General features: G+C 37.9%; 1 protein-coding gene across 3 annotated transcripts in view; it reads left to right on the forward strand.

Annotated features, from left to right (window-relative positions):
* STRN3 (striatin 3) overlaps positions 1–22,976 on the forward strand; it is a 103,659-nt gene that overhangs the window by 31,465 nt on the left and 49,218 nt on the right. For all 3 annotated transcript variants that reach the window (XM_053594905.1, XM_053594906.1, XM_053594907.1), the window contains exons 2-4: positions 10,975–11,078; positions 11,864–11,937; positions 18,236–18,317. In XM_053594905.1, coding sequence (XP_053450880.1) covers positions 10,975–11,078; positions 11,864–11,937; positions 18,236–18,317 — 260 coding nt within the window. The remainder of the gene's footprint in view (positions 1–10,974; positions 11,079–11,863; positions 11,938–18,235; positions 18,318–22,976) is intronic.

Genomic DNA, 22,976 nt, shown 5'->3' on the forward strand with positions numbered 1-22,976 from the left:
AGTCAGTATACTTTATAATTGCTGTACTTATGAGTTGTTTTAATTAACTAGTGATAAGTAATGTGAATAACTTTTTCTGAGATTATTTAAAAGCCATTCCTTAAACAGAATCAAATGACTTATTAGCAGCTAAGTTTTATTTTTATTTATTTATTTATCTTTTTGAGACAGTCTCACTTTTTTGCTCCCGGGGAATGCCGTGGCATCACAGCTCATAGCAAACTCAAACTCTTGGGTTCAAGCAATTCTCTTGTCTCAGCCTACCAAGTGGCTGGAACTACAGGTGCCTGCCACAACACCCAGCTATTTTTTTGTTGTTGTTGTCATTGTTGTTTTTAGCAGGCTCGGGCTGGTGCAGTAGCTCACTCCAATAATCCTAACACTCTGGGCAGCTGAGGTGAATGGACCGTCTGAGCTCACAGGTTCAAGACCAGACTGAGCAAGAGCGAGACCGCGTCTCTAAAAATAGCCGGGCATTGTGGCTGGCCCCTGTAGTCCCAGCTACTAAGGAGGCCAAGACAAGAGAATTGCTTGAGCCAAGAATTTGAGTTTGCTATGAGCTGTGATGCCATGGCCCAAAGCGACAAGGTGAGACTCTCTCTCAAAAAAAATAAATGAATAAATAAAAATATAACTTAGCTATTAATAAGTCATTTAATTCTGTTTAAGGAATGGCTTTGTTGTCCATGCTGGTTTCAGACTCTTGGCCTCAGCAATTCCTCCTGGCTCAGCCGGAGTTGCTAGGATTACAGGTGTGAGCCATCATTCTGTGCTAGAAAACCTACATACATTTAAAAAGCAATATATATGAATATGTTTGTGTTACTGCTCAGTTTGTATTATATGAGATGGTAATGCAGTATGTGGTATATACTTTCTAGAACATATCTGGCTTGAGAGCATTGGTGAATCTGTGCTAGTGAAAATAATACTACATGGTGCAATCTTTTTCTCACATTAATAACAAGATTTGTAATGATTTTAAGTAGCTTCCCTAATCAGCAGTTGTCTTAATGATTAACTATTCAAAGTACTTTGTGTTTTAAGAAAAATTAAGCTATTCTTTAAAACTTGCTTGTAAAATTATTTGTAATCTTATTATAAAATTTGAAATATCTCTTGAGATTAAAAGAAAGATTTAAAGAAACATAACTTGTCTTAAGCCTGTCCTCCATCAAGCATGTTTTTTACTTCTCAATGTGGAGTCAGGCTTGTGTTATTTAATGTGTGGAAAACCATTAAGCTATTTCATGTTAGTGCAGCAATCCTTCATTTAGTGAACATTTTTGTCAGTGACTTCAACACAAAGAATCAATCTTGTCAGTAAAAAGATACATATAAAAAATGAAAATTACTTATACAGAATTTAACATACACATGTTAAGTTTACTATACATAAACTTTAGTTTTTAAAATGTATACGCCACCATATAAAAAATAATTTCATTCTCTTTTCAAAGATTTAAGTAACAAATAAGTTAAAAGCAATATAGTCCATTTAATTTTAACATAGAAATAATTTGGATTCCTAGCTTGCTGCAAAATAGAATGGTTGGGAAAAGAGGGAAGCATGACCTCAGTAGCTGGAAGTCTTAAAATGAGTAGAATGTTTTAAGTTAAGTACCTAGTCTGATAGGGGAAATGGCCCTGCAGCTCAGGTCGGAAAGTGTTTAATTCTATTCTGTCCAGGGCCAAGGGCGACATAGTGAGACTGTGTCTCAAAAAAAGAAATTTACATATTGAACCCTGCCTGGCCCCACATACTAAAATGCTTTGAATTCACATGTGTAGTTTTAGTTGACTGTTAAGAGGCCTGGGTACTAACATTTCTTTAGAACCTACTGTTTTATTTTTATTTATTTATTTACTTATTTTTTCAAGACAGAGCCTCAAGCTGTTGCCCTGGGTAGAGTGCTGTGGCATCACAGTTCACAGCAACCTTCAATTCCTGGCTTAAGTGATTCTCTTACCTCAGCCTCCTAAGTACCTGGGACTACAGGCACCTGCAACAACGCCATTTTTTGGTTGTAGTTGTCATTGTTGTTTGGCAGGCCTGGGCTGGATTAGAATCTGCCAGCTCTGGTGTATGTGGCTGGCACCTTAGCTGCTTGAGCTACAGGCACTGAGCTGAACCTGCTGTTTTAAATAGTGGTGGTAATGATTTTATTATTAATTGCCATAACCTGAATTTGTCATGAAGTTGCTTCCAAATCTAAAATACTTAGAAATTTCTTTTTGATTCCTTGGTTGTTAAACGTTTGCTTCTAATTAGTATTACAGTTTCTAAATATTTTTTAGAACATAAAAATAGTTCTTCAGTTAAGTACTAAAGAAGTTTTAAAATCATTAAATAAAATTCATATCTTGTGTTTATCTTTAGTTACAAAATTTATTTAATGTAAGGAAACTTTTAGAGTAGAACAGTTTTTATAAAGTAATGTGTTTCTTTGTTATAAGCATGTTATTTTTTTTTTTTTAAAGAAACTTTGGAAACTATAGTCAAGAAACAACCTTTACTAGGTATCCAGCTGAATCAATGTTGAGAGCGTTGCACTGATGACCTCTAGTGGTCTTTGCAGTTTTAAAATTACCTGTTGTCAAATACTAATAAAATGGCAAGTAATTCTCATGTGGTAATTACATGTTGATTATGGAATAAATTCAGAGGATGTATAAAATATGGTCCCAAGTGATCGATTTTATCTTTTATTCAAAGGAAGAAAAGCTATTCTTGAAAATCAGCAATAAGATTTGTTACCCTGAATTTTCAACAGAAATTGGATGTGGGAACCAGTTTACGGAAGTTAATTTTTGCCTGTACAACATGTTTGTAGTAATGAATTTCAAGTTAGTCACCTACTCAAACCTTTATATTCTTAAGTTAAAAATAGTTATAAACAATAAAATTTGTCCATTAGGAAGATTTTAAAAATCTGAAATTTTCATTACGTTAAAAAGTCCTTTATTGAAAGAAACGCACATGTATTTCATTGTAGAAGCTTTTTCTTATCTAAAGGACTTAGGTTTTCTTATTTTTTTCAATAAAAATATGTAGTAATCTCCCCGTTTTCTCATGCCTATGGGGATTGGTAGATTCTGGATAAATGTAGTTTCCAGTTGCTTGAGGGTTACTTTTTTTTTTTGAGACAGAGTCTCACTTTATTGCTTTGGTAGAGTGCTATGGCATCACAGCTCACAGCAACTTCCAGTTCTTGGGCTTAGGCTATTCTCTTGCCTCAGCCTCCTGAGTAGCTGGGACTACAGGCTCCCGGCACAACGCCTGGCTATTTTTTGTTGTTGTTGTTGTTGTTGCAGTTTGGCTGGGGCTGTGTTAGAACCCACCACCCACAGTATATGGGGCCAGCACCCTACCCACTGAGCCACAGGCACCACCTTACTTTATTTTTTTTTTAGACATAGTCTCATTCTATTACCCTGGGTAGAGTCCTATGGTGTCATTATAGCTAATGCCAACTTCAAACTCTTGGGCTCAAGCTATCCTCTTGGCTCAACCTCCAAGTAGCTGAAGACTACAGGTGTTTGCCACACCTGGCTAGTTTTTCTATTTAGTAGAGACAAGGTGTTGCTTTTGCTTGGCTAGTCTTGAACTTTGGAGCTCTAGCAATCCACTGCTTTGGCCTCTCAGAGTGCTAGGATTACAGGCATTAGCCTTCTTGTCCAGCTGAGAGTTTCTATTATAAATAGGCCTAGCTCATTTTATATTTCATACTATACCATATCACACCATAAATTCTGTATTGACTTGATGTTAATATTGAAATACACTAATTAAAAGCAAATTAAGACACATAAAGACAAACTTCACTTACTGTATAATAAAACAGCTTTACTGTATTATTAAATAGCCTTATAAATGCAGCGTACAATTTTAGCTAAATGGTGGTCAATACACTTTTCAACTTCACTACTGTATTTTTTTAACTTCAAGTAACATGCATTAACACCTAAACTGTTAACAGAGAACTCATGGGAACCATGAGAATGACACACAGAGTGTCAGTTTACAGCACATCACACCAAGCTTGAACTCTGAATTTTTTCTTTTAAGCTGGTCACATGCCAGTTGCTTGAGAGAACTGGTTGGAATTTACTATATATATATATATTTTTTTTTTTCCCCCTAGACAGTCTCTCACTTTGTTGCCCATGCTAAAGTGTAATGACATGATCATAGGTCACTGCAACCCCAGCCTCCTGGGGTCAAGTGATCCTCCTTCCTCAGCCTTCCTAGTAGCTGGGACTATATGCCCATGCTACCATGCTTGGCTAATATTTCTATTTTTTGTAGAGAAGTTGTCTCTCTCTTGCTTGGGTTGGTCTCGAACTGGCCTTAAGCAGTCCTACAGTTTCCGTCTCCGAAAGTGCTTAGATTATAAGCATGAGCCACCACACCCTCTAAAACATACTTCTTAAAGCTAATCCTTAGGGTTGAAGGTTTTTTTGCAGTTTTTGGCTGGGGCCGGGTTTGAACCTGCCACCTCCAGTATTTGGGGCTGGCACCCTACTCCTTGAGCCACAGGTGCTGCCCCCCCCCCCCCCTTTGAGACAGAGTCTCACTGTGTTACCCTGGGTAGAGTGCTGTGGCGTCCCAGCTCACAGCAACCTCAAACTCTTGGGCTTAAGTGATTCTCTTGCCTCAGACTCCAAGTAGCTGGGATTACAGGCACCTGCCACAATGCCCAGCTATTCTTTTGTTGCAGTTGTTGTTGTTTAGCTGGCCTGGTCTGGGTTCGAACCGGCCAGCCTGGGTGTATGTGGTTGGCACCCTACCCACGAGCTATGCACACCACGCTAGGGTTGAGATTTTTTAGAAAACCTTTTAAAATTGTGAAATACAATTTATGTATGGAAAAGCAAATAAAACTCAATTGTACAGTTTAACCAATCACAGTGTTCCTCAATTTACAGTGGGATTACATTCCCAATAAAGCTACTATAAGTTGAAAGTCTTGAGAGTCAAAAATGCATTGCATTTATTATACCTAACCTAAGGAACATTTTAGCTTACCCTAGACTACTTTAAATGTGTTCAGAGTTGGGGAAAATCATCTAACGCAAAGCCTATTTTATAACCTCTTAAGCGTATTACTAGTATGGGAAAAGATAAAAATTCAAAGTATAGTTTCTGCTGAATGCATAATGTTGTTAAAACGTTAAAAATCGGCAGTGCTCGTGGCTCAGTGACTAGAGTGCTGACCCCATATACCAAGGGTGATGGGTTTGAACCCGGCCCCAGCCAAATTGCAACAAAAAATAGCTGGGCATTGTGGTGCACCCCTCTAGTCCCAGCTACTCAGGAGGCTGAGGCAAGAGAATTGCCTAAGCCCAAGAGCTGGAGGTTGCTGTGAGCTGTGATGCCACAGCACTCTACCCAGGGCAACAAAGTGAGACTCTGTCTCTAAAAAAGAAAAAAAAGTTAAATCATCACAAGTCAGAAAGCTTCTGCATTATAAAGTGAACAACCATAATACTATCCCTAGAGAGGTCCAAGAGATAGAACATTGTCAGCATCCTAGAAGCCTTAAAATCTACCCTTCCAAATCAGTTCGCTTCCTTCCCCCATGGAGGTAACCACCAGCCTTTAATAGCTACTTTCTTCTTTTTCTTTAATATGTTACCAGTTTAGTTTTGCCTGATAGTGAACTTTATATGTATGAAATTATATACAACATTCTTTTGTGATTTGATTGTTTTTCCCTCAACATGTTGGTTAATCTTTTGTATGCAGCTGTATTTTGTTAAATTCTTTGGCTATACAGCATTTCATACGTGTAGTATTCATATGAATGGACCACAGTTTATATTCTAGTTTATGAGTGCTTAGATTGTTTGCCACCTTTGACTGTGGTGAATAATGGGCCTGGAAGTATTATTTTACCTTATCTCCTAACACATTTATTTATTTTATATTTTTAGAGACAAGGTCTCATTTTGCTGTCCAGGTTGGAATGCAGTGGTATGATCATAGTTCACTGCAGCCTCAAACTCGTGGGCTCAGGTGATCTCCTCCATCAGCTGGGATGACAGGCATGTGCCACTATACCTGGCTAATTGAAAAAACTTTTTTATGGAAATTGTGTTGCTGTGTTGGTCACACTGGTCTTGCACTCCTGGCCTTGAGCAATCCTCTGGCCTCAGCCTCCCAAACTGTTGGAATTACGAGCATGAGATACCACGGCTGGCCTGATACATGTATATATGTGTTTTTCTGTTGAGTATTTTCCTAGGGAATTTTGATTTTAGGGTGTTTATATGTTCGTCTTTAATTGATAATGCAAAACTTTTCAAAAGAGACGATACCAGTTTACAGTTCTGTTAAGTAGTTTATAAGAGTTTATGTTGATTCAAATATTTCTAAAACAAATATTATAGTCTTGCATATTTTTAAAAATTTAGTCTGGTGGTGTGTTACTTTATTGTATTTTTAATTCAATCTGAAATTCTGCACTATTAAAACAGCTCTCCTTTTCTCTCTCCCTCCAATCTTGATCTTTCTACTTTTCTGTTAATTTGACTCCTTGGGGTACCTCAAGTAAGTAAAATCACACAGTATTCATGTTTTTGTGACTGGCTATTTCACTTCTTATAATGTCCTGAAGCTTCCCCAACATTGTAGCAAACAGCAGGATTTCTTTCCTATTGAAGGCTGAGTAATATTCCATTGTATGTTTATACCACATTTTGTCCGTTCATCTGTTGGTGAACATTTGGGTTGCTTCCACCTCTTGGCTGTTGTGAGTAGTGCTGCTGTGAACATGAGTGTGCAAATATCTATTCAAGACTCTGCTTTCTGTTCCTTTGGATATAAACTCAGAAGCTGGATGGCTGACTTACATGGTACTGCTATTTTTAATTTTCTGAGGAACCTTTATACTGTTTTCTAGTGGTTGGAACATTTTCCACGAGGTTCCAGTTTTTTCATATCCTTGCCAACACTTGTTAATTAAGACATTATTTTGAGCAGTTTTAATTTTACAGAACAATTGAGCAGATAGACTAGAGCTCCCATATGCTCCCTCCCCCGACACTTTCCTTATTATTAACATCTTGTATTAGTGTGATACTTTTGCTACAGTTAACGAGCCAATACTGAGACATTATTATTAACTGAAGTTCGTTTACTTCATTCAGGTCTGTGGGTTTTTGGCAAACACATAATGTCATGTATCCACCACTTTAGTATCAAGACAGAATCATTTCACTGCCCCTAAAAAAATCCCTTTGTGCTTCATCTATTCATCTTCCTCCCCACTCTCGAACCTCTGGCAACCACTGATTCTCTTGCTTTCTCTGTAGTTTTGCCTTTTTTCAGATTGTCATACAGTTGGAATCATGTTGTAGTTAGCCTTTTCAGATTGGCTTCTTTCACTTAAATATTCATTTAAGATTCCTTCATGTATGGGTGGTGCAGTGAGTAGGGCACCAGCCCCATATACCGAAGGAGACAGGTTCGAACCCGGCCCTGGCCAAACTGCAACAAAAAAATAGTTGGGCGTTGTGGTGGGCACCTGTAGTCCCAGCTACTTGGGGGGGCTGAGGAAAGAGAATTGCCTAAGCCCAAAAGCTGGAGGTTGCTGTGAGCTGTGATGCTACGGCACTCTACCAAGGGCAATAGAGTGAGACTCTTATCTCTTAAAAAAAAAAAAAAGATTTCTTCATGTCTTTTTGTGACTTGATAGCTCATTTTTTTCTTTGAAAATAGACCTTTTAGAAGAGCAATTTTAGGTTCGCAACAAAATTGAGAGGAAGGTATATCAATTTCCTACATAGTCTCTGCTCCCACACATGCATAGTCTCTCCCATTGTCCTACACCAGAGTGGACAATTTGCTACAATTGATGAAGCTACTTTGACCCATTATTATCAAGAAAAGTCAGCTGGGCGGTCCCTGTGGCTCAGTGGGTAGGGCGCCGGCCCCATATACCGAGGATGGGGGGTTCGAACCTGGCCTCGATCAAACTGTAACAAAAAATAGCCAGGTGTTATGACGGGTGTCTGTAGACCTAGCTACTCGGGAGGCTAGGCAAGAGAATTGCCTAAGCCCAAGAGTTAGAGGTTGCTGTGAGTTGTGACAGCAGGCATGGCACTCTACTGAAGGCAACAAACTGAAACTCTGTCTCAAAAAGTAAAAGAAAAAAGAAAAAGAGAAGTCTATAGTTTACATTAGGGTTAAGAACCTCTTTTGGTGACTCAGCGCCTATAACTCAGTGTCTAGGGCACAAGCCACACACACCGGAGCTGGCAGGTTCTAATCCAGCCCAGGCCTGCCAAACAACAATAACAACTACAACCAAAAAATAGCTGGGTGGTGTTGTGGGCGCCTGTAGTCCCAGCTACTTGGGATGCTGAGGCAAGAGAATCACGTAAGCCCAAGAGTTTGAGGTTGCTGTGAGCTGTGATGCCACAGCACTCTACCTAAGGCGACAGCTTGAGACTGTGTCTCAAAAAAAGATTCTCTCTTGGTGTTGTAGTTTCCATAGGTTTGGACAAATTGGACAAGTGACATGTATCTGTTACAGTATTGAAAAGTATTAACACTCTAAAAGTCCTCTGTGCTCTGCCTCTTCATTCCCTTTTCTCACCCTGTGATCATTTTAGTGTTTCCATAGTTTATCCTTTCCCACAATGCATATAGTTGGAATCATACCGTGTGTAGCCTTTTGAGATTAGCTTCTTTAACTTAGTATTATGCATTTAATATCCATGTCTTTTCATAACTTGATAGCTCATTTCTTTTTAGCACTAGATAATATTCCCTTACGTGAATATACCAGTTTCTTTATCCATTCACCTGTAGAATATCTTGATTGCTTCCATGTTTTGGCATTTATGAACAAAGCAGCTGTGAACATTCCAGTGCAGGTTTTTGTGTGGCCGTAAGGTTTCAGCTAATTTTGAGTAGGTACCAAGAAGTATGCTGGATCATATAGTAAAATATGTTTAATTTTGTAAGAAACTGCCAACTGTGCTTCCTAAGTGGCTATACCATTTTATATTCTCCCCCAGCCCTCAGTAATGAAGGAGAATTCACTTGTTTCACATCCTTACCAGCATTTGATGGTGTCAGTATTGTGGGTTTTATCTATTTTAGTAGATGTGTGCCTTGATTTAATTTGCTAATTTGTATTTTCCTGAGGACATACAATGTTGAACATCATTTTTTGTATGCTTATTATTTTTTTAAGAGACAGGGTCTTGCTTTGTCTCCCAGGCTAGAGTGCAGTGGCATGATCATAGCTCACTGTAGCCTCTAATTGCTGGGCTCAAGCTGTCCTCCTGCCTCATCCACCTGAGCCAATCCTAGCTAGGATTAAAGGCTTGTATTACCATGCCCAGCTAATTTTTTAATTTTATTTTGTGTAGATATGGATGTCTTGATCAGGCTGCTTGTCATATGCTTATTCGCCATCTGTGTATCTTCTTAAGTGAGGTATCTGTTCATATCTTTTGTCCTGAACAGACAAAACTGGATTGTTAATAAGAGCTAGTTGTTAATAAAAGTTGTTTAAGCAGTTCTTTGTATATTTTGATATTTGGAGTCCTTTATCGGCTGTGTGTTTTATAAATATTTTCTCCTAATCTTTGGCATCCTTTTGATTCTTTTAACAGTGCCCTTTGCAGAGCAGAAGTTTCTTAATTTTAATAAAAATCCAACTTGGGCGGTGCCTGTGGCTCAGTCAGTAAGGCGCCGGCCCCATATACCGAGGGTGGCGGGTTCAAACCTGGCCCTGGCTAAACTGCAACCAAAAAATAGCTGGGCGTTGTGGCGGGCGCCTGTAGTCCCAGCTACTCGGGAGGCTGAGGCAAGAGAATCGCTTAAGCCCAGGAGTTGGGGGTTGCTGTGAGCTGTGTGAGGCCACGGCACTCTACCGAGGGCCATAAAGTGAGACTCTGTCTCTACAAAAATAAATAAATAAATAAAATAAAAATCCAACTTAACAATGTTTTTGTGGACTGTGTTTTTCACATTGTATTTGAAAATTTATCACCAAACTCAAGGTCACCTAGATTTTCTCATGTGTTATCTTCTAACAGTTTTATAGTTTTCTGTTATGCATTTAGACTTATGCTCCATTTCGAGTTAATTCTTTGAAAAATATATCGTCTGTGTCTAGATAAATATTTGTTTCATATTGATATCCAGGTCTGTACCATGTGCTGAAAAGACTATTCTTTGCTCCTTTGTCAAAGATCAGCTGGACTTTGCTGGATGCAGAGGCTCACACCTATAATCCTACCACTCTGGAAGGCCAAGGCAGGTGGATTGCTTTAGCTCAGTAGTTTGAGACCTGCCTGAGGTAGAGCGAGACCCTGTTTCTAAAAATAGCTGGGCATTGTGGCAGGTGCCTGTAGTCCCAGCTAATGGGGAGGCTTGAGGCAAGAGAATCGCATAAGCTCAAGAGTTTGAGGTTGCTGTTGAGCTGTGATGCCACAGCACCCTACCCAGGGTGACAGCTTGAGACTCTGTCTGAAAAAAAAATAAAAAAATAAATAAAGTGATTGGCCCAGTGTGGTGCTCTGCATGCCTGTAATTCTAGCACTCTGGGAGGCCAAGGTGGATGGATAGCTCAAGCTCACTAGTTCCAGACCATCCTGAGCAAGAGTCCATCTCTACTAAAAATGAAAAACTGAGGCAAGAGGATCACTTGAGCCTGAGAGTTTGAGGTTGCTATGATGATGCCACAGCACTCTACCAAGGGTGACAAAGTGAGACTGTGTCCTCAAAAGAAAGAAAGAGAGAGAGAGAAAAGAAGAGAAAAAGAGGAAGAAACGGATGAGGGGATCATGGAATCGTGTTATCTAAAAGACAAAGTTTGGTCAACCAGTTTTATGAATTCTGTCAAATCTTGCTGTCATGAGTAAACGTGCAAAAGTTTTCATTTATTGTTTTCCTTTTTCAGTTCTCAGTGTGTTTAAGGGTAAATGAAAATAATGCATCTTTTATACTTTTAGGCCCGGATAGCATTTCTACAAGGAGAAAGAAAAGGTCAGGAGAACTTGAAGAAGGATTTAGTAAGAAGAATAAAGATGTTAGAGTATGCATTAAAACAAGAAAGGTATGTGCCTCATTTTCTTTCTTTTACAGTTTCTGGTTGGGGCTGGGTTTGAACTTGCCACCTCTGGCATGTAGGACTACTCCTTTGAGCCACAGGTGCCACCCCTCATTTTCTTACATAAATAAAGTAGAAAGAGCAATGGTATTCTCGTTTATACCGCTGTGCAATGTATTTGACAGCTTTCTAAATCTTTGCCCAAATACAAGATGGTATTTCAGTTAGATTTGTACATGAGAAAAGAAAGGGAAAATGAGATTAAATAGTTAAATTGAAATCATGTGTTTTGTGGCTTGGCACCTGTAGCTCAGCAGCTAGGGCACCAGCCACATTCACCGGAACTGGCCGGTTCGAATCTATCCCGGGCCTGCCAAACAACAATGACAACTACAACCAAAAAAAAAAAAAAAAAAAATAGCTGGCACTCTGGCAGCTGCCTGTAGTCCCAGCTACTCGGGAGGCCGAGGCAAGAGAATCACTCAAGCCCAAGAGTTTGAGGTTGCTGTGAGACTCTGTCTCAAAAAAAAAAAAAAAAAAAATCATGTGTTTTGTTATAGAATGTAAATTTTGGAATAAAAAAGATCAGGGAAAACATTTTTTTCGCTTAGATACAGGTTTTACTTGGGAAATTTACCTTTCTTTTACTATGTAGAGTAGTTTGGTGCATTCTTCAGTGTTCTTTGCAGATAACGTTTAAAGAAACATTTTTACGTAATATTTTGTCATTAATGTAGTAGTCACAAAAGGAAAAAAATTATTTTTTAACCTATATATTATTAAATTTTCAGGGCAAAATATCACAAATTAAAATATGGCACAGAACTGAACCAAGGTGATTTGAAAATGCCAACCTTTGAATCAGGTAAACTTGATGTTTCTATTACTTTTTTTTTTTTTTAAGTTAACTTTTATATAGCAGATACATTGTCTTTATACCATCTGGCCTTGATAGCATTAGCATTAATTAGATAAATGATTGACTATTATAAACTATTTAGAATTGGGGGAAGATACTGAATGAATAAAAGTTAGTAGTTTCATCTGTTTCTCAATCCTCGGCTTATTTGTCCTATTTTCCTTGCATTAAAACCTGTACAAAATTGTGCGTGTGTTTTTGGTAGTAATTGGAGCTTGAAGGTGATGGAGTAACTTTTTTCACCTGAAGAATTCTTGTCCCAGCCTGTGTAAGATTTTTTATTATTAAAAAGTCCTTTTAATCTGGAGAAGTTGTAATTAACTCATTTTAGTCCTAAAGATAAAGGAAATTTGGCTTTGGTAACTACAGAATTAGCGAAATAAAGATGAGAAAAGGGAAAAAAATAATGTCCAGTTGCTTTGCTCTTTACAAAAGAGTGAGGTGGCATCTGATGAACAATCACACAGTGAAGGGAGACAGTGAGATAGGAAAGACTAACAGCTTAATGCTAATTTTAGGACTGTGTATGATTACAATTTGGTAAAGTGCACAATATTTTGATTAGGATTTGGGAATATTACTAGCAATATCTTAATTCTCAGGTATATTTAGAACTTAGTTCTATTCACATTTTTGCTAGTGCACTCAAATTAAAAGCTATACTGTTCCTGGTTGCCCGTTACTAAGACAAAAAAGTCTTATTTGGATATACAGTTTTCCATATCTGATCAAGTCAAAGCATGGGTGATTGGACAAATAAAACTTATACATGGATTTTTAAAGTTAGGTGTTACAGTAAATTTTAAAAAGTTCGTTGGTTTTTAGTTCCATATTGTACTAAGAGCTTGGCAGAGAAACATAAACCATATGTACAGACTGTTGTGGATTTATTTATTTATTTTTTTCTTTCAGTTTTAGCAGCAGAACCATTTCTTTTTTTCTTCCAAATTATTATCATATATATAAAATCAAGAGACCAAGATGGGAGTGATGTAGATTTTCTTTAATGTGAGTGGTTATAAAGGTGCATTTGAATGTGAGGAAACTATATTATGATCTCCTTGGAAGAGTAAGCATAAGTAATGAAAAGATAGAAGGTCTATATATTTTGAACTTTTTTTGGAGGGTGGGGGGGAGACATAGTCTCACTATGTCGCTTGGTAGAGTGTTGTGAAATCACAGCTCACAGCAACCTCTAAACTCTTGGGCTTAAGCGGTTCTCTTGTGTCAGCCTCCCAAGTAGCTGGGACTATAGGCACCTGCTACAGCGCTCAGCTATTTTTTGGTTGCAATTGTCATCATTGTTTAGCAGGCCCGGGCCAGGCTCGAACCCACCACCTTCGGTGTATGTGGCCAGTGCCCTACTCACTGAGCTACGGGTGCTGAGCCTATAATTTGAACTTTGTTTACTATAGTAGTCCTGTTACAGTTAGAGGGAGTATAGTGGCTTCACTAGTAAATCCTCTTGGATTCAGAGCTTTTCTTTGACTCATTTTCCTTCTAGTATTGCCAGACCAGTTAGAAAATAAGCAAACACTTTGTAGAACTGTGGATTTGGTTTGTAATATGAGGATAGAGGCTAGTTACATACACATTGTATCTAGAATTGAGGTCAGAGTTAGTTAGCTGCTCAGTGCAACTGTTACATAAAGCAAGCTTATTAGCAGGTAAATCTTTCCTGCCCTCAATTGAAGTTGTAATAAAACAAATCTGTTTTTATTTGTATAAACTTAACTGTTAAAACTTCCTCAAGCCGAGGAATAAAATAACATCAAAGTAACTTACTGAAGATACAATAACAACAAAGTGAAATATTTTTACTCATATACAAAAACTGTTCAGGATGTTTAGTGGAAAACATCTAGGTGCAGTAGCTCAGGCCTATAATCTCAACACTGAGGTGGGAGGATCATTTGAGGGCCATTTGTTTGAGACAAACTTGGGCAGTGCAGCAAAATCTGTCTCTAAAAGAAAAAATTAGATGGGCCTGGTGGTGCACACATACATCCCAACTATTCTGGAGGCTGAGACAGGAGCCCAAGAGTCGGAGGCTTCAGTGAATTATGGTCATGCCACTGCACACCAGCCTGGGGAACAGAATGAGACCCTGTCTCTTTGGGAAATAACCATTCAGGATGTCTAGTGGAAAACAAAACAAAGAGACTGACAGAAATACGTCATGCAGATAAAATGGTATAAAATTATTTACGTCAAATTATGTATAGATGTAATATTAAGTGAAACAATGTTGCCTTTTATATACCCCCAAATAATCAATGTAAAAAAGAAAGTGTGCAAAATATGATTTAATAGAATTGCTAGATATGCAAGTGTTTATTTATATCCTTCTTTCATTACAAATAGAAGTTACCAAAAATATGTATACATTTTTTAAGAAAAGAAAAAGCTTTATTAAAATTGTAAAATAAACCAATAACAAAAGGTTAATATAAGTCACATTGAATACCTCTTGTAGTTTCAGAAGTCAGATGTGACTTGAGCATTACAAATTTAATAGTTTTTTCTTTTCTTAGTATGTGTATACTTTTTTTTTGGCACCCTCTGCATGGGTAGCCTAAGCTTAATCTTTTAAAAGCGGTTGTATCAAATATATAAAAATGCTACCTATAAAAAATAAATAGCTCTCTTTGTTGTACATTTAGAAAACAGACTTTTTTTTTATACAGAGCCTCAAGCTGTCACCCTGGATAGAGTACCGTGGTGTCACAGCTCACAGCAACCTTCAGCTCCTAGGCTTAAGCAATTCTCTTGCCTCAGCCTCCCAAGTAGCTGGGCTATGGGCGCCCGCCACAACACCCAGCCATTTTTTTGCTTTTTTTGGTTGTAGTTGTCATTGTAGTTTGGCAGGCCTGGGGTGGATTCCAACCCGCCAGTTCTGGTGTATGTGGCTGGCACCTTAGCCATTTGAGCTACAGGCGCCGATCCAGAAAATAGACATTTTTATAGAAAAATGGACAAAGAACTTGAAAAGATGGGCGACACCTGTGACTCACAAGGTAGGGCGCCAGCCCCATATACCAAGGGTGGCGGGTTTGAACCCAGCCCTGGCCAGCTAAAACTGCAATGAGGAATTGCAACAAAAAAATAGCTGGGCGTTCTCCATTCCTTTTCTCTTTTACTTTCTTGTTAATGGTTTTAAAACTAAATGAGTTTTTTATATAAATAAAATTTTTAAAGTGTGTAAAAAAAAAAAAAATAGCTGGGCGTTGTGCCAGGCACCTATAGTCCCAGCAACTTGGGAGGCAGAGGTAGGAGAATCACTTGAGCCCAAGAGTTGGAGGTTGCTGTGAGCTGTGACACCTGCCACGGCACTCTACTGAGGGCAACAAAGTGAAACTCTGTCTCAAAAAGAGAAAAGAACTTGAAAAAGGCATTCTATGAAAGAGGGTATCTAAATGACCAGTAAACATATAAGATCATGCTTGAATTTTATTAGGTGTTAAAAAAATAAAAAGTACAACTTAAAACCACAATGGAATATAGTTAGATTGACAAGAATGGCTAAAACTCAAGAGTCCCTTTATCAAGAGAAAAGAACTTGAAAAAGGCATTCTATGAAAGAGAGTATCTATAAATGACCAGTAAGCATATAAGATCATGTTTGAATTTTATTAGGTGTTAAAAAAATAAAAAATACAACTTAAAACCACAATCTGACTGACCACAGTATAGTTAGATTGACAAGAACGGCTAAAACTCAAAAGAGTCCCTTTATCAAGTATTGATGAAGATATGGAGTGATCAGAACTTGTAGAAATTGTTGTTAGGATTATAAATTGATAATGCTACTCTGAAAGTGACTTGACAGTATTACTGAAGTGAATATGGCATACACACCCTATGGCCTGGTAATTCCACTCCTTCAAATGCATACGTATGTTCACCACAAGGCTTATATAAGAATATTCCTAGTATGTATTTTTTTATGGTGAAAATCTGGTAACAGTGAGAATATCTTTCAGCCTTAGAATAAATATATTGAGAGATTAATACAGCAGTGCTATTTAGCAACAGAAGTGAATGAACAATCAATTGTGACAACATGCATAGATCGCGTGTGATTGAAAATTGATAAAAATCATTTATATCAAACCCCAATATCTAGTTGTTTAAAGTAGGATAATTTGATACCCATTTTAGAGTAGCTGGTGTCAGGAGAGTACAAGAAAAGCTTTAGGGATACTGATGTTTTGTTTCTTCATGTAGGTACTAATTATATGGGTGTGTTCAAAAATTGTTTGAACTATATATTTTATGTACTTCAAGAATATCCTTAGCATTATTTACAATAGTAAGAAAAATATTACTTACAATATTAAGAAAATGAAGACTTAATTTCAACATTCGGGGATTGGTTAAATGGGTTTATACTTTCTATAGAATATTAAATAAATCATTTTTAGGTTAATCTATATTTCCACATAGAGAAAGTTCAAGATACATTAAGTATCAGAAGCAGATTATAGTGCAGTACACACATTGCCCCCCCCCCCCTTTTTTTTTCCAGTTTTTGGCTGGGGCTGGGTTTGAACCCACGGCATATGGGGCCAGTGCCCTACTCCTTTGAGCCACAGGTGCTGCCTGTCCCCCCCCCTTTTTTTTTAATGGAGAGTTATATTAGTTATGTATATATTTTCACATAGAAAATATGGGGTGATGAAATTATAAATATTAGCAGTTGTTAACTCTTGGTGACAGGTTTTGGGCAATTGTATTTCTTTTTTTTTTATCTCGTTTTTCCTCCAATAATTATATGGTATATGTGATTAAAAAATACAGTATTATAAATAGAACCAATCATAAGTAGAAAAATAAGCCAGGGGGCTATTAGAAAAATTATTTCTATAGCTGGACATTGTGGCGGGTACCTGTGGTCCCAGCTACTTGGGAGGCTGAGGCAAGAGAATTGCTTGGACTCAGAAGTTTGAGGTTGCTTTGAGCTGTGGCCCATGGCACTTTACCAAGGGTGACATAATGGAACTCTGTCTCCAAAAAAAATAAAAAAAGAATTATTTCTAGAAGCTGGGTTCAGTGGCTCACACCTGTAATCTTAATTCTCTAGGAGGCTGAGGCAGGTGGATTGCTTGAGATCAGGAGTTTGAGACCAGCCTGAGCAAGAGTGAGACCCCATCTCTCCTAAAAATAGAAAAATTAGCCAGGCATAGTGGCAGGCACCTATAGTCCCTGCTACTTGGGAGGCTGAGGCAAGAGGATCTCTAGAACCCAGGAGTTTGAGGTTGCTGCGAGCTATGGTGATGCCACAGTACTCTGCCCAGGGCAACAGAGTGAGACTGTCTCAAAAGAATTATTTCTGGAAATCAAAGACCTGCTTATGATGGGTGGAAAAAAGATATTAATAATAGGATTGTTAGGGTTAGAGAAGTAATGCCTGCAGAGGATACTTGAATTGTTACCAGTAAGTGTTAAGTGACTCTGAGAAGTCTAGGAGCCTAACAACAACTGTGGACCATTCTAAGAGTTCTCAGCATTTAGTGTGGGGATTGATTTCCCAAGCCCTTCTGTTTTTCACTGTCTTTATTTTAATAATGAGAATTCATGAGAAAACAGTTCTGTAACATAAGTGCCGATAAGTTCACTTGAGATACTTGTTGAAAGCTTAACTCACCTGAAGTTATGCTGCTTATTGAATTTTTGTATGCATATACTTTGTTATCAGAGAATAAAACGTGACTCTTTACCTATAGTAAAAACTATTTGGTGTTTTAACTTTTAGTTACAAAGATGAAATTGGCTAGATAGTCTTATATGCATTTAATATCTACTGTTAGACTCAAAATTAAGTTACTCAGTATTTTTATATATACCTAATATCTTAGTCTTGATTTTTGAGTCAAGAATAGCTTATGTAAGGTAGTTTTTTTAATTTCAAAAGCAGTCAATTCAGCAGAGTTCTACTAGTTAGTAAAAAATAATTCTAATTATTTTCATAATTTCATATCAAACCCTGGCCTTTGATTTTAATCCCTGATGATAATACAGTATGCTGGGTTTTTCTGATTTTAAAATGAAGAGGCTAGTATCTAAGATATTGGGTTATTGGGACAAACAGATTTAAAATGAGTGACCCACAATAACTAATAAAAGTTAATTTATCTTTATAGAATATTTAGGTATGTTTTATAGGAATATATCCCTAAGAAAACTGTAGCAGTCAGTATAAGAGTTAAAATAAGGTATGTAAAACTTTGTTTTTAACTTCTAGAAGAAACCATAGACACAGAGGCTCCCACAGCACCTCAGAATAGCCAGTTAACGTGGAAGCAAGGCAGACAACTGTTAAGACAGTGAGTAATGGTTTATTTTCAGGTTACTTTAAGGATCTGGGTATGAAAGTGCTTATATTAAGCCAATTTGCACATTAAAAAATATTTAATTGTAGTGGAACAGTGTATTTTTTTTGTGTTATACTTTTTTTGCTTTGTAGATGCTTGGATCTTTTAAAGTTTATTTCCTCTGAATTTTGATGTTTTCTTATTTGCAGGGTAGAATGTCTCAAAGACTAGGTGTCTTAAAGGCCAGAACAAAAAACCATACAGAGTTCATGCTTCTAGACCAGTGATTCTCAACCTTCCCAATGCCACGGCCCTTTAATATAGTTCCTCTGGGTCACGACCCACAGGTTGAGAATCGCTGTTCTAGACCTTTCCATCCCTGTGAGTGTAAAATTCACATATTCAGTTTCTCTTTTAAGTGGGAGGTATACTGGTTTAGAGAAGGAATTTAGCTGAAGTTCTTTCTGAAATATAAGTTATCTGAAACTTTTCAGAAGTGGATTACCAAATCCTCCTTTAATTTTTTCTCCTCTAATTTTTTTCTTTTCTTTTTTTTTTTTTTTTTTATTGTTTGGGATTCATTGAGGATACAAAGAATTAGATTACACTGATTGCTTTCTTTGGTCAAGTACCTCTTAACCACTGTGTCCTGTCCACCTTCTTTAAGTTTTAAGGAACCTTTTTGATGTTTGATTTCTTTGCTGCATTGGAAGTACTTCTGTGGCTAATCTTGTTTACTATCTTTTATGTATTTTTTCTTTTCCTTGTATTTTGAAAACTTTCCAATTTGCATCCTATTGTTAATCTTGGGTAATTTACAGTTACCTGATCTTCTCAACTCTGGACATCTGTATCTATAGTTCAGTAACTGTGAAGTGTATGGTCAGGCTCTTGATCTTGTTTTTGCCTCTGGATTACTTCATGATCTGGGGAGTTGTCCTGTGTCTACTTCTCAGTCCAATTTTCAAGTTATTTACCCTTTGACCTTACTTCGATCTTTAGATCCTTGACTACTTCATTTTCTTTACCATCTATGATTGCTTTTTTTCTCTTTTTAATTTTTTTAAATTTTAGATTAACATGAAGGTACAAATGTTTAAGTTACATTGTTTTCTAAGGTAAAGTTCAACTTGTAGTTGAGCCCTTCTCCCAGGGGGCATGCTGAATAGTTGTGTACTTAAGGTTGCTTTTATTTTATTTTTGCTAGCTCTAGCTTAGACCCCATAATTCATCACCCCTTTCTGATACTCTTATCTTGCTGTCTGCTGCTCACCTCTTCTCCACTAATCATTTTGCTAAACCTACCTGCTCTAGTTCAGCTTTATTCTCTGCTTCCTCTAACTTCTGTTTAATTCTGGAGTAAAATCATAGAATCATATGAATTCTATTACATAGTTATTTTCTGTCCAGACTTTGTGGAGGGTCTCTCTTCATAACCCTGATCACCCTCTGCTCCCATTGTTCTCAGTGGATATTCTAAACTTGAACCATGTCTTGACCTGCTCCTTACTCTCAGTAGAGCATCTCAGGCTCTACTTGACTGAAAATAATGAAGGCTGTTAATAAGAACTCTTTGAGATTTTTGCTTTTCTTCCTGTAAATGTATTTAAACTTCGTTATCTATTGCTTCAGTTTCTTATGTTCATTCAGGAAGGTATTTTTATTTTTATTTTTTTTTTTTTGAGACAAAGTCTAACTATGTTGTCCTTGGTAGAGTGCCCTGGTGTCACAGCTCACAGCAACCTCAAACTCTTGGACTTAAGCGATTCTCTTGCCTCAGCCTCCCAAGTAGCTGGGACTACAGGTGCCTGCCACAACAGGTTGTAGTTGTCATTGTTGTTTGGCAGGCCCAAGCTGGGTTCGAACCCACCAGCTCTGGTGTATGTGGCTGGTGCCCTAGCCGCTGAGCTACAGGTGCCCAGCCTCAGGAACGTATTTTTCAATGTGGATTATTGTAAATGGCCAGGACTTGAGCAAAAGGATGGTTTTTTTGGTTTTTTTTTTTTTTTGTAGTTTTTGGCCGGGGCTGGGTTTGAACCCGCCACCTCTGGCATATGGGGCTGGTGCCTACTCCACAGGCACCTCCTAAAAGGATGGTTGTTGATTGGAAAAATGCTGGGCTAACTACCAGAATTGAAGGAAATGCAGATTAACCAAGTGTTAGGAAGTCAGGAGTGAGTGTAATTTGGAGGACCACTCAGTACCTACAAGGACCACCCAGGATACATTCTCATTTTCTGGTTTACAACTCCTCTCTGTATCAGCATTATTTTTTTCTATTGAAAATCATTTTTTTGGGTCGGAATCTGTAGCACAGTGGCTATGGCACCAGCCACATACACAGAAGCTGGTGGGTTCGAACTCGGCCTGATCCAGCTAAACAACAATGACTATTGCAACAAAAAATAGCCAGGTGGTGTGGCGGGCGCCTGTAGTCCCAAGTAACAACAATAACTATTGCAACAAAAAATACCCGGGTGTTGTGGCGGGTGCCTGTAGTCCCAGCTGCTTGGGAGGTGGAGGCAAGAGAATCGTTTAGGCCCAAGAATTTGAGGTTGCTGTGAGCCGTGATGCAACGGCACTCTACTGAGGGCAATATAAAAAGAAAACCACTTTTTTCCATATGGGCAAAGTACTCCCTATTGTAAGTGAGAACAGTTTCTGAGAGGATTAGCATTATATTGACATGATCAAATAACTACCCATGACTCAAGTCATTTTTGCCTAGGTTGTATGAGATCTCTGCAGTTCATGCAGACCAGATGGTTAGAGCGTGGTAGGAACTGTTCTCCAAAAAGAGGATTGCATTTTTTGGAAGAGTGACGACAGCTGTTGAGAAAGCAATTAGTTGCACAATGTTTCTTCATAAATGTCTAATCCCATTGCTTAGATTTATATTGTCTTTTCTCACTTTCTTTTTTTCTTTGACTTTATAGCCAAACTTGTTAAGGATAATTTATCTCTGTAGGCTTCATTCTAGTTCATATTTCAGCTATCCAGTCTGTTTTCCAGTTTGATTTTCCTCTGAAGGTGCTATCACAAACATAGTCAAGAAACCTTTTTTTGTTCATATTTAATCTCTTAAAATATTTGACATTGTTCCTTCTGGAAACTTTTATATTTACTACCATTTCATTACTCCCTACTGCGATTTTTCCTATTGATTTCTTAAGTATGTTATTTTTATTTTCTTATGAATTTTTCTTATGTCTTCTAGCCCTTTAAATGTTTTGTGTCACCAGGTTTTCTCTTTTCTATGCTTTTTTTTTTTTGAGACAGAGCCTAAAGCTGTCACTCTGCGTACAGTGCTGTGACATCACAGCTCACAGCAATCTCCAACTCCTGGGCTCAAGTGATTCTCCTGCCTCCACCTCCCAAGTGGCTGGGACTATAGGTGCCTGCCACAACGCCTGACTATTTTTTGCTTGCAGCCATCATCATTGTTGTTTGGTGGGCCCAGGCTGGATTTGAACCTGCCAGCTCAGGTGTATGTGGCTGGCACCTTAGCTGCTTGAGCCACAGGCGCCAAGCTGTCTTTTCTATGCTTATTCTGGGAATGATTTGATTTAAATTCATGGTTTCTTTTTTTTTTTTTTTTTTTGTAGAGACAGAGTCTCACTTTATGGCCCTCGGTAGAGTGCCATGGCATCACACAGCTCACAGCAACCTCCAAATCCTGGGCGTAAGCAATTCTCTTGCCTCAGCCTCCCGAGTAGCTGGGACTACAGGCACCCGCCACAACGCCCAGCTATTTTTTGGTTGCGGTTCAGCCGAGGCCGGGTTTGAACCCGCCACCCTCGGTATATGGGGCCGGCGCCTTACTGAGTGAGCCACAGGCGCCGCCCCTAAATTCATGGTTTCAAATACCACCAAAGATTAATGGCCCAAATCTATATTCTTAGCCCTGTCTCTTCTGAGCTTTTGAACTGTTTTTATTGATGGGCATAGTAAACATTGTCACTTGATCTTTTTTCAGACATCACATGGTAGTGTCTTATAAGCTTGATTCTGACTCTTCCTTCCCCATTTCATTGAGTGGAACCATCATCTAGCCATCAAAGCTAGAAACTTGTCCAAAGTTTTTATGTCTTTCATTCTACTGCCACATTTATTTGAGCATCAAGTCAGAAATACTGTATCTTATTTTTCTCATATTTATTCTTCTGTATTTCTACTTCTTGCTGTGGTAGTGACTTAACCAGCCTCCCTTCTTTTAGCTTTCATCTAAATACCTTCTGTTCATCAGCTAGCAGTATTTAAGGCTGCTTTTTAACATCCTTCATTAGCCTATTAAATACTTTACACAGAGCCTTTTACAGCTCATTTTCTTTGTATCCTGATCTGGTCTCTTTCTTCTTTTCTATTCTTGTTCTGGATCCTAGGTTAAGTTCTCTGGTTTAGATATACAGACAGTTTAAAAACCTCAGGACTAGAGAAGTGCTAGAGGATCTTAGATTCTAGGAGGAAAATTAGCCTATTCATTAATCTCTGATGAATGAACTATGTCTAAACTTAGAATATTATTTTTCTAAGGTTCAATTCGGTTCATTAGACATTAAAAAATGTAGACACGCACATATATATATAATCTACTCCTAAGAGCTTTTTAAGGCACCTAGGACTTTTTAGGTTTTGAGATAATTAACTCTTAATCAATGTTAGCCATACTTT

Source organism: Nycticebus coucang, chromosome 6 (genome assembly GCF_027406575.1).
Source record: "Nycticebus coucang isolate mNycCou1 chromosome 6, mNycCou1.pri, whole genome shotgun sequence".
NCBI classification, from domain to species: domain Eukaryota; kingdom Metazoa; phylum Chordata; class Mammalia; order Primates; family Lorisidae; genus Nycticebus; species Nycticebus coucang.